The sequence below is a fragment of the Vombatus ursinus genome, unplaced genomic scaffold (assembly GCF_900497805.2).
Source record: "Vombatus ursinus unplaced genomic scaffold, bare-nosed wombat genome assembly UNPS02014812.1, whole genome shotgun sequence".
In the NCBI taxonomy this organism is placed as follows: domain Eukaryota; kingdom Metazoa; phylum Chordata; class Mammalia; order Diprotodontia; family Vombatidae; genus Vombatus; species Vombatus ursinus.
The window spans coordinates 66,197,971-66,210,522 of record NW_020954590.1 but is presented as its reverse complement, the minus strand read 5'-3'; the positions used below and the strand labels follow the sequence as shown (position 1 = coordinate 66,210,522).

At 38.9% G+C, this 12,552-nt stretch overlaps 1 protein-coding gene across 1 annotated transcript in view; it reads right to left on the bottom strand.

Moving 5' to 3' along the window:
- Positions 1 to 12,552, bottom strand: part of LOC114053898 (dystrobrevin alpha-like) — a 339,518-nt gene that overhangs the window by 126,564 nt on the left and 200,402 nt on the right. Inside the window, 1 exon segment of the mRNA XM_027877016.1 lies at positions 3,777 to 3,990. Coding sequence (XP_027732817.1) covers positions 3,777 to 3,990 — 214 coding nt within the window.

The following is a 12,552-nucleotide window of genomic DNA, read 5'->3' as shown; positions in this document are numbered from 1 at the left end:
ACTTTTAACACTGAAATTCCTGTCTCTAATCACAAGTTTTTGTATTTCCAAGATCAGAAACACCTCCCCAACCCCCAAACCAACCCCCAAACCCCCTTGACTATCCTATTTCTGCCAATGGCACTTTGTTGTTGTTCAGTTGTTCAGTTATGTGTGACTTTTTGTGACCCCATGGACCATAACACACCAGGCGCTTCTATCCTCCATTCTCTCTCAAAGTCTGTCCAAATTCATGTTCATTGTTTCCACTACTCTAGTCACCTGTCTCAACCTCTGCTGTCCCCTTTTCCTTTTGCCTTCAATCTTCTCAATCTTCAATCTTTTCAAGAGTCCCATCTTCTCATCATGAGGCCAAAGTATTTAAGCTTCAGCTTCAATATTTGACCTTCCAGGAAATATCCTGAATTAATTTTATTTACTGATTTGATCTCCCTGCTATGCAAGGGACTCTCAGAAGTCTTCTCCAACACCGCAATTTGAAAATGCTGATTCTATGGCACTCAGCTCTTCTTATGGTCCAACTCTTACAACCATACATTTACTGCTAGAAAAACCATAGCTTTGACCATATTAGACCTATGTCAGTAAGGTGATGTCTCCACTTTTTAGTATGCTGTCCAGATTTGCCATAGCTTTCCTTCCAAGAGCAAGCATCTTTTAATTTCACAGGTGCAGTCACCATCTGTAGTGATCTTTGAACCCAAGAATATAAAACTTGACATTGCTTCCATTTCTTCTTTCTATATTTTCCAGGGAGCGATGGGACCAGTTGTGATGATCTTAGGTTTTTTTGGTTTGTTTTTTTTTTATGTTAAGCTTCAAGCCAGCTTTTACACTCTCCTCTTTCACCTTCATCAAGAGGCTTCTTAATTCCTCTTCACTTTCTGCCATCAGAGTAGTATCATCTGCATATCTGCTAGCTGCCCAGTTATTGGCACTACCATTTTCCAAGTCACTGTAACTAGAAAGCTTATCATATTTTTTGTCTCCTTCTTACTCTCACATGCTACCTCCTTTCACACTATCCTGTCCTCAGCAATCTAATCTATTGCCAGGTCCATCTGGTTCATGATGTAGTAGTAAACAGGGAAGGTATATGAGGGGAAAGCTGACTTAGTATTTTACATATGAAAAAAGTAGATAAGGAAATAACATTTTCTGTGTGTATGTGTGTGCATGTGTGTTTGAACTCCTTTTCACCTAGAGATGTTCCAGAAATTCAGCTTTCCTTATTACCTTTAAAATTATTTAAATGGACTGTACAGTTCTTACTTTTCAGAAAACATTTAAATAAATGCTTGGTTTTTTTTTTAATTTATGCCCTAGCATTTGAAAGATTCAGTAAGATAGCCAGTTCTGTCCTTGTGTCTCCCATCCCTTACCTCTCAGGTTATTATTTTCTAAGCATACACACACACACACACACACACACACACATTCCATTTCATTGTCTGTTGCCCAGATCTGTGCAGTGGTTACCACTTACTCTTAGCATGGTTGGGGATTTCCATTTTGGCTCCTGACAACTGTCATTGTGGCATGAATTCAGGGTTTAGCACAAATTTACATTTTTCCATTCTCTATTGCATCACATTAATAAACAACTCAAAATCAAAATAAGCACCCTGGAGACACTGGTGGCATGACCCAGGGATGCTGGGCTGCTGCTGTGAAGAGGACAGGAATGGACGGCTGCTTTAGCAATACCATGGCTTGGCTCCATTCTTCCACCTTGTCATGTGCAACAACCTAACCGCCTTCTCTCCCTGCCCCACCACTCTGTTACCATGGAGACTAAATTATACCAGTAGATCTTGTTCTGAAGGGTACACAATACTAAGCAAGGAGACTCTCAAGCTGGGGTGAAATGCTTATTCTGAAACTGCTATTTTCAACTTAAGTATTCCCCAAAATATGAATTCATGAAGGTAGCATACATTGGTCTAACTGAACAGTAATTACCTCATTACTGCATTATGAAGCTGGATGTCAGTTGGCTGCTTTTGTAAGTGGATAAAGGAATAAAAATCAAGCTGGAACACCCCCTCTGGCAATGATCACAATACCCCTATGTGCTGTGTGTACACATCTGAATCAAGCAAGACCTTAGGTGTTTCTCAAGATGAGGTGGTGGAAATTTTGCCTCCAAGGATCTGTATTTTAACATACAAGGCAGCAAGTGGAATATGGAAAGGTGAGGGGTTGATTGAAAGATCCCCCCTTAAAACTTTAGGGTCATCATGCAGATTTAGGGTATACTCTATGTTCCAATTTCTGTTATTAAATATCATGGCAGTGTATAGTATTGTAAATAGTCCTGGATTCATATTAGAAAAACAGAGTTCTAGTTCCAGCTTTGTTACTGACTAGTTATGTGACTTGGGGCATACCACCCTTCTGGACTTCAATGCCCTAGTCTATAAATGGGGTTTTGACTAGATGATCACTTAGAGTTTTTCTCAGCTCTCAAATTCTATAAGTCTATGAAGTATGAATATAAATGAAGGAGGCCAGTTTCATGGATGGTGTATGAAACCAATCATTGTATAGAATTTTAACATGTCATGGTCACCATCACCAAGGTCACCAAGAATCCTTCCCTCTTTCTTCCATGAATTTCTGAGTAAGTTTCATTTTTTTAGACAAAAAAAAAATCAATGTACATGAGAATTTGCAGATAGGAAAGTTAATTTGCTGACAGAAATGTTTACCATGCTTCCTTAACTCGCACTCCAAGCAGGCAGTCACACAATATTTTTTACATGTTATACAGCCTCTAGTCTAGAGAAGTAGGTTGGTGTAGTGGATAGAATGCTGGACTTGAAGGCTTCAGTTCAAATCTCATCTCTGAGGTTGTGTGACTCTAGACAAGTCATTCAATTTTTCTATATATCTCAAACAACTCCTAAGGACTTATTAATGAAGTCATTGTTGAACTGTAATTTATTTACATCAGTGATGTCAAACAAATAGAAATGGGGCCATTAAACCACCCATAAGAATCCTTGTGGCCCCATAGACTTAAAAACCACATAATAACATTATCTATGTTCTATTGTATTTTCATTTTTGTGAAATATTTCTCAATTACATTTTAATCTGGTTCAGTCTTCTGCATTTGGGAGTGTTGCTGGACAATGCTTGCAGGCTGTGTGTTTGACACCTCTGATCTACATGACTTTGAGGGATTCTCACACCAGCTATTCCCTCCATTGATGACATCATAGCTCCTCTGAACATTCACCTAAAACATCTAGGTAAAATGCTAGGAGCTTTTAAAGTTTATCTCATGAAATACAAGTGTTTGTTCCTAGTTGGTATTTCACTTCCATATTTCCACAGGCATTTTTGTCTTTTTTGCTCTCAAATCCATAAACTTCTCCAACAATGCGGTGTAATGGAAACAGGATTGAATGTGGAGAGAGCACTGAATTGCACCTAGTAGTGCCTTTTGTCAAATGAATATATAACCTTATCTATCTCACTTGACGTCTCTAAGCCTCAGTTTTCTCATCTGAAAAGTGGGGATGATGATATTTACGGAACCTCTATCACTTCACAGCGTTGATAGAAATAAATAAAACAGTATGTAGCAACTGCTTTGTAATCATGATATAAATGTTAGATATTACTATTTTTGCAATGGGCATCAGTTTAGGCAGGAGAAAAGAAAGATATGTTGTCTTTTTAGTCTGTTACTTTGGGCAACAAACTTGACACATGGGAAAAGATTGAACAGTGAGGGAAAACTAAAACCTACTGGTGAGGGAACTTACGGATCAAAGGCTGCAAGCAGGAAGTTGAGCAGTAAGCTGATAGACTGTTCCACGTGGATCTGGTGAGTGGTCGGCATCCTTTTGTTGAGCTGGTAAAAGATGGTTGAAAGCACAGCCTCCAGACGGGCCACATTTAGTTCTATATTTGGGTCTAGGCTGTTCAGGGCATTTTCTCTCAGAGCTTCTATGACGTTCCAAATGTCCACCAGATGTACTGTATGTAATCAAAGGAGATTCATCAAGTTCATTAAAAAAAACCAATTTTTTAGAAAATATTTACCAAATTTTCCAACTGTGGTAGGTTCCTTCAGGGATCAAGTTCCTTATTTCATTAGTGTTATTCCACAGCATCCTGTTAAAGAACACAGGATGTGTTCTTTCTCTCTCTAGCTCTCATTTTCACTCTTTCCAGAGTCTGGGGTTTGTCTCTTTTCTTAGGTCCAATGGCATGTCAGATAACTGGCGATGTCTAAAGATGGAATGGGACATCTCCTAAGAGTTTCCCACCAGTGGAAGTGTTTATGCTAGGGCTAAGTGAATACTTGTTTAGGATATTGTTGAGGGGACTCTTACATAGGTTATGAGGTTGGGATCAGATGACCTTTAAGCTCTCTTCTTGTTTGATACTCATTTATGCTAACGCCTTCCTTCTGTTAATTATCTCTAATTGATCCTTTTTGCAACAGAACAGCCAGTGTAAAGATTTATTTTATAGCTAAAACAGGGATTTTTAATCTAGGGAACCATCTTGGAGTTAGTAAGTCAATAAACATTTATTAAGCATTTATGTGCGCTTGAGACTGTGCTAAGGGCTGATGATACAAAGAAAGGGAAAAGATAGTCCCTGGCCTAAAAGAGCTTAGTCTATTGGGGGAGTCAACATGCAAACAACTATGGAAAACAGGATACATTGGAAATACAGGATAAATTGGAGATAGTCAACAGAGGGAGGGACAGCTAGGTGGCACATTAGATACAGTCATGGGCCTGGAGTCAAGAAAACCCCCTTTGTGAGTTCAAATCCAGCCTCAGGCACTTACTAGCTATGTGACCCTAGGCAAGTAACTTAACCTGTTTGCCTCAGTTTTCTCATCTACAAAATGAGTTGGAGAATGAAATGGCAAACCACTACAGTATCTCTGCCAAGAAGAACCCAAATGGAGTCAAGAAACGACTGAACAACAACAACAGAGGAAAGGTGCTGGAATTAAAAGGATTAGGAAAATGTTTGTAGAAGGTGGGACTTTAGGTGGGACTTGAAGAAGCCAGAGAAATCTAGGGATGGAGACGAGGAAGGGAGAGGCATGAGGGACAGCCAGTGAAAATGCCAAGAGTTGGGGGATGGACTGTCTGAGGAACTGTAATAAATATCTGGAGGTCAGTGTGACTGTATTATAGAGTATGTGGTGTTGGGGGTAGAGGAGATTGAGAAGGAATAGTCAAATGGGTAGGAGGAAAACCAGAAGAGAGTAATGTCCTGAAAACCTAGAGAGAAAGTCTCAAGGAGAGAGTGATCAACATGTCAAAAGCTGTAGAGAAGTCAAGGAGAAAGATGATTAAGAAAAGATCATTAGATTTGCCAGTTAAGAGATCATTAGTCATTGTCAATAAAGTAGTTTCAGTTGAAAGACCAGGTTAGAAGCCAGACTGTAGAGAGTTAAGAAGAAAGTAAAAAGAAAGGAAGTGAAGGCTTCTACTGCAAATGGCCTTCTCCAGGAATTTAGCTACAAAAGAAAGGAGAGAAATGAGACAATACCTAGAAGGGATAGATAGTGATAGCTGGGATAGAAGGGATAGATAGTGAGGGTTTTTTGAGGATGGGGAAGACATGGACATGTTTGTAAGCAGCAGAGAAGCAGCCATTATATAGCAAGAGATTGAAGATAAAAGAATGGAGATGACAGAGTGGGCTGATCTTCTGGAGGAGATGGAACGGAATCAGATCACTTGTGCATGTAGAAGGGTCTGTATTGGCAAGAAAAAGGGCCACCTCTTCATAGAAGACAGGGCTGAAGGACATAGGTGACAAGGCATCTGGGTGATGTGAGATAAGGAGGAGAGAGGAGAGAGCTTTTGGTAAATGACCTCAATTTTTTCAGTAAAATATGAGCCAAGGTTCTCAGCTGAAAGGATGAGGGGAGGAAACGCCATGACAAATTTGAGAAGGGATGAAAAGATTTGGAAAAGGTGGTAGGGTGAGTGGGGCAGTTAGTTTATTAGGGAAGTGTAAAAGGATTTCCTTGCAGCATTGATGGCCCAGTTGAGGTTATATAACATACATTTGTGGTGGATGAAGTCATCATGGATTTGTGATTTTATTCACCTTTGTTCAATACCATATATGTAAAAATGAAGGCAGCAGATGGTGGGAATGATGCAAAGCTAAGGCTTGGCAAGGGCAAGATTGGTGATCAGATATGGGGGCTGAGGGCTCCAGAAAAGCAGTGAAGAGTTGAATTGGTTTGCCAGTGGGTGAAGATGGGGAAAGGAGGAAAGTGTAGCTAGTGCAAGGGTGATGGCATAAGAGAACTGAGAGAGTAGCAAGTCATGGGGTGGACTCTTTCTTCCTGACTCTGAAGTTAGCTTTTCTATTGTGAGTACTATTATCTTCATTTTACAGACAAATTATCTTGGGCTTGGGATTCTGGTCTGTATTATGTGATGGAGTCGGTGTCCACCCACCCACCCACCCTCATCCTAGAACTGGGGCCATAATAAACTTGAAGGCAGGACACCTGGTCAAATGCTGTTGCATGCCCAGCCCAAGAAGGGGGTTAGGGTAAGGGATGGTTTAGATTTGGAACTTGGTGGGACCAAGTTATATAGGAAACTTTAAACTCTGAACTTAGTTAGTCCCCTTCCCCTCCCTAGGGAATGAGGTGATATAAAGAGAGATTATGCTCTCTTTCTCCTTCCTTCTTGTTGGGGGAGGAATGTTTGTATGTATATTCTTACTATACGTCTGAAGTAAATATTACTTTGTAAAATCTCTTTTAAATGATTAAATGGAACTGAGGTTTAGGGGACCCTTAAAACTGAGGGAACACACAAAGCGGGGGCTTCAGCCATTGGCAGCAACTAGATACTCCCAAACACCCTTACTGAACTGAAAAACCTTGATACAGGCTCAGAGGGGTAAAATAACCTGCCATTGGTCACAAGCTAGTAAATGTCAAAGGCAGGTGTGCAACTTTGCTCTTCCCGACTCCAGGTCCAGTAAAAAAATTCTCTACATTATGTTCTTTCTCTTAGATTTATTTTCTAATTAATCTACATTTAGATACCTTCAAATTGTGGCCTTATGCATTCAATACCTAAATTAGTAAGCACGTTTATGGGAATTATTTCTAAAGGGAGTTGTTCAGGGAGTTCATGGATCAATTCAATGAGCTTACTGTGAGGTGAGTCAATGACTGGAACTTCTAAGAGTCCATACCAATCCTCAGAGGATAATGTATTAAGAGTTCTATACCCATTAACAACTTATAAAGAAAACAGAATACAACTGATAAAGTGTTTATGACTGTGGTTATCTCCAGGATAAAGTAGTTGGCCTACATATTTGATTGGGTAGACTTTGGTGGAAAGAGTAACCAATTTTGTGAGGGTCAATAAAAGTGAGGTGATAGACTGCATGTCCTTTTGCCTTTCTTAAGGATTGCAAGAGAGCTAAGAGCTAACTTAAATATGAGAAAAAGGGATAGAAACTTTTGTACGAGCACAATCTCTCTTTCTCCATACTGCAAACTCTACCCCTAAGTGGCTACCTTAGCAAGAAGTACGTGGAAATTGCATGTCCTTATCCTCTTGGCTCAAAAAGGAAATTCATAAAATTGGACTTTTCCAGTTCAAGAGATGGTGGTAGCTAGGAAAGTGGTAGAGTATAGAGAGTTACTGCTGAGGCACATGCTACCTTTTGATAGAGGATAATGTCTTCTTACATATGGCTCACAACAGCAGTTCAAGACAATGCAATTATTGAAATCTTTCTTCCTAGTTAAAGCAGAAGTGGTTTCTAAACTTTTTCTGTGTCTTCTGCTGGCTTTCATGTGTTGTCTGCGGCTTCCACAAAACTCCCCCAAAATTCCCATTTAATTTCTTATGCCGACCTGCCTAGGATATATTGAAACCATGATAGGGAAAGTTGTGATGTAGAGGCATAACTGTAATTACATATTATGAAAGATGGTCAAAAAGTCTTAATGCAGTCAATTAATAAACATTTATTAAACTCCTACTATATACCAGGCACCATGCCATATTGGGAATACAAAGAAAGGGAAAAAGATAGTCCTCTTTCTCAAGAAACTCACTTTTTAATGGAGGTGCCAATGTATAAACAACTATGGAAAACAACCTATCTACAGGATAAAATGGAGATAATCAACAGAGGTAAAGTACTAAAATGGAAGGAATGAGGGATGGCTTCTTGTAGAAGGGGAGATTTTAGCTGGGACTTGAAGGAAACCAGGGAAGCCAGTAGGCAGAGATGAGGGGGTAGGGCACTCCAGGCATGGAGGCAGGCAGTAAAAATGCTTGGAGTCAGGAGATGGAATGTCTTGTTCAAGGAATGGCAAAGAGGCCTGTGTCCCTGAATCACAGAGTGTATGGTGGCAAGGGAGTGGGGATATAAGGGGGTAAGCTTACTAGAAAGGTAGGGGGCTAGGTTAATGTAGGGCTTTGAAAGCCAAAGGATTTTATACTTGATCCTGAAGAGAAATGGAGCCACTGGGGTCTTCCAAATAGAGTTTCTCTGTTTTTGGCAGTGTGTCTGTCAGGGTGAAGGTCCTGTTTATCAGAAGCTTAGGTACCATGTCAGCTGCGGGGAATGGCTCTCTTCTTCCTCTCCTTTTAGGCCCTTGAGCCCTGGGAAGTGGGCTTGGGATTCTGGTCTATATTATGTGATGGAGTCGGTGTCCACCCACCCACCCACCCTCATCCTAGAACTGGGGCCATAATAAACTTGAAGGCAGGACACCTGGTCAAATGCTGTTGCATGCCCAGCCCAAGAAGGGGGTTAGGGTAAGGGATGGTTTAGATTTGGAACTTGGTGGGACCAAGTTATATAGGAAACTTTAAACTCTGAACTTAGTTAGTCCCCTTCCCCTCCCTAGGGAATGAGGTGATATAAAGAGAGATTATGCTCTCTTTCTCCTTCCTTCTTGTTGGGGGAGGAATGTTTGTATGTATATTCCTACTATACGTCTGAAGCAAATATTACTTTGTAAAATCTCTTTTAAGTGATTAAATGGAACTGAGGTTTAGGGGACCCTTAAAACTGAGGGAACACACAAAGTGGGGGCCTCAGCCATTGGCAGCAACTAGATACTCCCAAACACCCTTACTGAACTGAAAAACCTTGAGGAAAGAACAAAATTAACATATCTGACTCTCAGGCAGTGGGGAGTCAGTAGTCATTGGTATATATACATACACATATATTTACTTTTGTTGATGTTGAGGTCACATTACACAACTGAGCTATAATTTGGTTATTTTACTTTTCAAATTGAACTGAAGTAGTTACTTGTGAAATCAGTAGGAGGTAAATTACTCCTACTTCAACATGTTATGTAATATTTCATATACTTTTGTTAAACTTTATCAAGGTGACAATCTATCACTCAAAACAAAGACATTTAAGTAGTTATATTTAACAAGATACTTATATCTTTTTTTAAACAAATAAGGTTATTTTTTTTAAAATTTTAAACTATTTGGTATAATATGATTTTAAAAAATACAAATTAAATCAACTAGCCCAGCCAGGTCAGCCCAATAAAATATCATTCTTTCCACCATATCATACTTCCCTTCTCCTTATTTTTTTAAAAAATGTTTACTTGTGCATTGGAAAAGATGAATTTTACCATTTTTTCCCCTCCATGGACAACCTCCTTCCCCTTCCCACCATTTTGCAATTTAGAAAGATCTTTCACAAAAGTGAGCAAATGTTTCCTATCTCTGTAGAAAAAAAAAAACTGGTTTCTCACTCCCATATTCTTGGGTGAATCCTGGTAAGAGATTTTTGCTTGTCCAATATTGTGAATTTCTTAAGCCCCTTTCATCAAAGATAGATTTCTTCAATGTTTCTCTCTGAGCCTAGAAATACATTGAGTGAGGATGGTATTATGTGGGTGTGATTGTAGGTGCCCATGTCATAGCTAACTTGACTTCAATAATTCAGGTTTGATACTGATACTGACTATGGCAAATATTGTCAAGAAAATGAGTTAGCGATTGCGCATGGCCTATTGTGACCTATTTGTAAAGCTTTTCAGAAAAAGATTATCTGAATACAACATCTCAAATCCTTTGGACCTTTTAATTTTATTCCTTGTTTAATATGATATCTTCTAGTTTTAACATCTTAAACAAGGCTATCTTTACAGGTTTATTTTTTCAGGTAAGTAGTTAATAAAAAAAAGTCTGATTTTAAAATGATTGATTTTTCGTTAACCTATCTAATTCAGAGATATCCTCAAACATTTTCTCATCCATCTCTGGAGGTCATTTCAGTTCTGGTCCTTACATCAGTAATGATTCTTTAAAAAGATAACTCATACAATGAAGCAGTAAATATATATTTTGACCTTGAATGCTCTCTCCTCTGCCTCCACATCCCTTGTGATTAATCTTGTTTTGCATCTTGCCCTTCTTATCTAATAATGGGAGGGCTATGAACCTGTAAACTACTACTCTACCTCACTCACTTTATTAAAGCTCTTTCGATTCAATTTCCTTTAGTTCTTTCAAATCCCCTTGTTCTCCCCCTCTTATTTGCCTCCCTCTCACCACTGTACTATGATCTCAGGAAGCTACACTGGTTTAAAGACAAGCATTCCATTATCAGAATATATCCCCCAAAGCAGCTTTAACTATTGTACTTTTTTTTTAGGGGAGGGGAGTGGTTGTGGTTGGGGACTGGATCTGTGATTTCATTGGTGTAGGGAATTCCCAGTGAGTTAAGTCCCTCTGCTAATCTAGATAAGGAACTTACTGTGCAAAGATTGTCTTAGAGAGTTGCCTGAGGGTGCTGAGAGGTTGATGACTTTTCCAGGGTCTGTCACTTAACTAGTATACTCAGAGATAGACTTGAACCCAGGTCTTCCTAACTCCAAGGCTGGCTTGCTATCTGATGTCTCACACTGTTTTTAATCTGCTGTCATACTGCATAGAAAAAAACAAACTATGCTATTGGTAAAAAAACTAATGTTCCTCAAAATCCTCCATGGTGTTCAATTATCTCTCTTATTATGGGAGGATAACAAATAATACTAACGAGTTTTAGTATTGAAAAAAGGAAATTAAAAAAATCACAATAAGTAATGAAGCATTTCCTATATTCCATAAGACTATGTATGGAAGAAGAAAGACAAGATGTATGTAAAATCAGGAATCTTTCACTCCTAAGAATTGGGATAGCTCAAGCAACTTCAACTTCCTATTCCATATTGGAGAAGTTCATAGTAATAATAATAATAACAACAACAACAGTTAGCATTTATATACTGCTTTAAGGTTTGCAAAGTGCTTTGCAAATATTATCTCACTTTATTCTACCAACAACTCTGAGAAGTAGGTGCTATTGTTATTCCCACTTTACAGATGAGGAAACTGAGGCAGAGGTTGACTTGACTAGGCTTTATCAAAAAAGCAAAGAAACAGGCAAAAAATCCTTCAGGGGACAGGGAAATTGGCCTTTAAAAAATCCTATCTTCAAAATATGTTTTGTTTTTGGACTAACTGTGAGGCTAGAGAGATCCCAATTTTTTTTTTGGTCTTTCTTAGTACATTGCTTGCACGTAATAGGCATTTAAATAATGCTTGTTGACTGACTGACTGAGAATCCAGGAGAATTTTGAGGTCAACGTTGGTACTCTAAAATCACAGGACTCCTTTTTGGTTTGGAGTCTACAAGGTAACACATTAAAAACTCTACCTAGATTGCTGTCATCAATATCCCTGACATCATAGGAGGCCTCTGAATTAGTCATGACCTAACTGAAGTGGATCCTACTGGACCTGTATCTGTCAATCTCCAGCTCCCCAAGGTAGAAGGGATGCCTACAAAAGGAAGGTCATTCAACCTGGTATTCTTTATAAAGCTATGAACAGAAAACAAATCAATGGTGACAGTTTTCTAAGTATGTATAGTGAAAGAACTAAGTATTCTCAATTAGTTGTGAAAAAAATAAATTGCCTCTGCAATCTCAATATAAGAAAAAAAAACCTACGTCAGTGTAAATGGGAGATCAGTCTGATAAAAATATTTTTATAGTAAGGCAATAAGATTGAGTTCAAGTACATAGAATAATAACATAGAGACCAATTATATGTTAATATGTGCTGACAGGTCCTTGCATTTGATTTATCAAATTGTTTCACAGAATTTCAGGGTGGGAAAGGACCCAACTCATTTTCTCCTAGCACCCATTTTTCCCTGAGCTTCAGTCCCATACAATTAGTTGCCTACTGGACATTTCAATTTGGATTCATCCCTTCTACTTTGGGGAGCTGGAGATTGACAGATACAGGTCCAGTAGGATCCACTTCAGTTAGGTCATGACTAATTCATAGTCCTCCTATGATGTCAGGGATATTGATGACAGCAGTCTAGGTAGAGTTTTTAATGTGTTACCTTGTAGACTCCAAACGAAAAAGGAGTCTTATGATTTTAGACATGTCAAACTCAACATGCCCAACATTGAACTCATTGTCTTCTCCCTGCCCCCTCCTAAAGAACTCCCCACTTCCAAACTTTCCTATTTCTGTC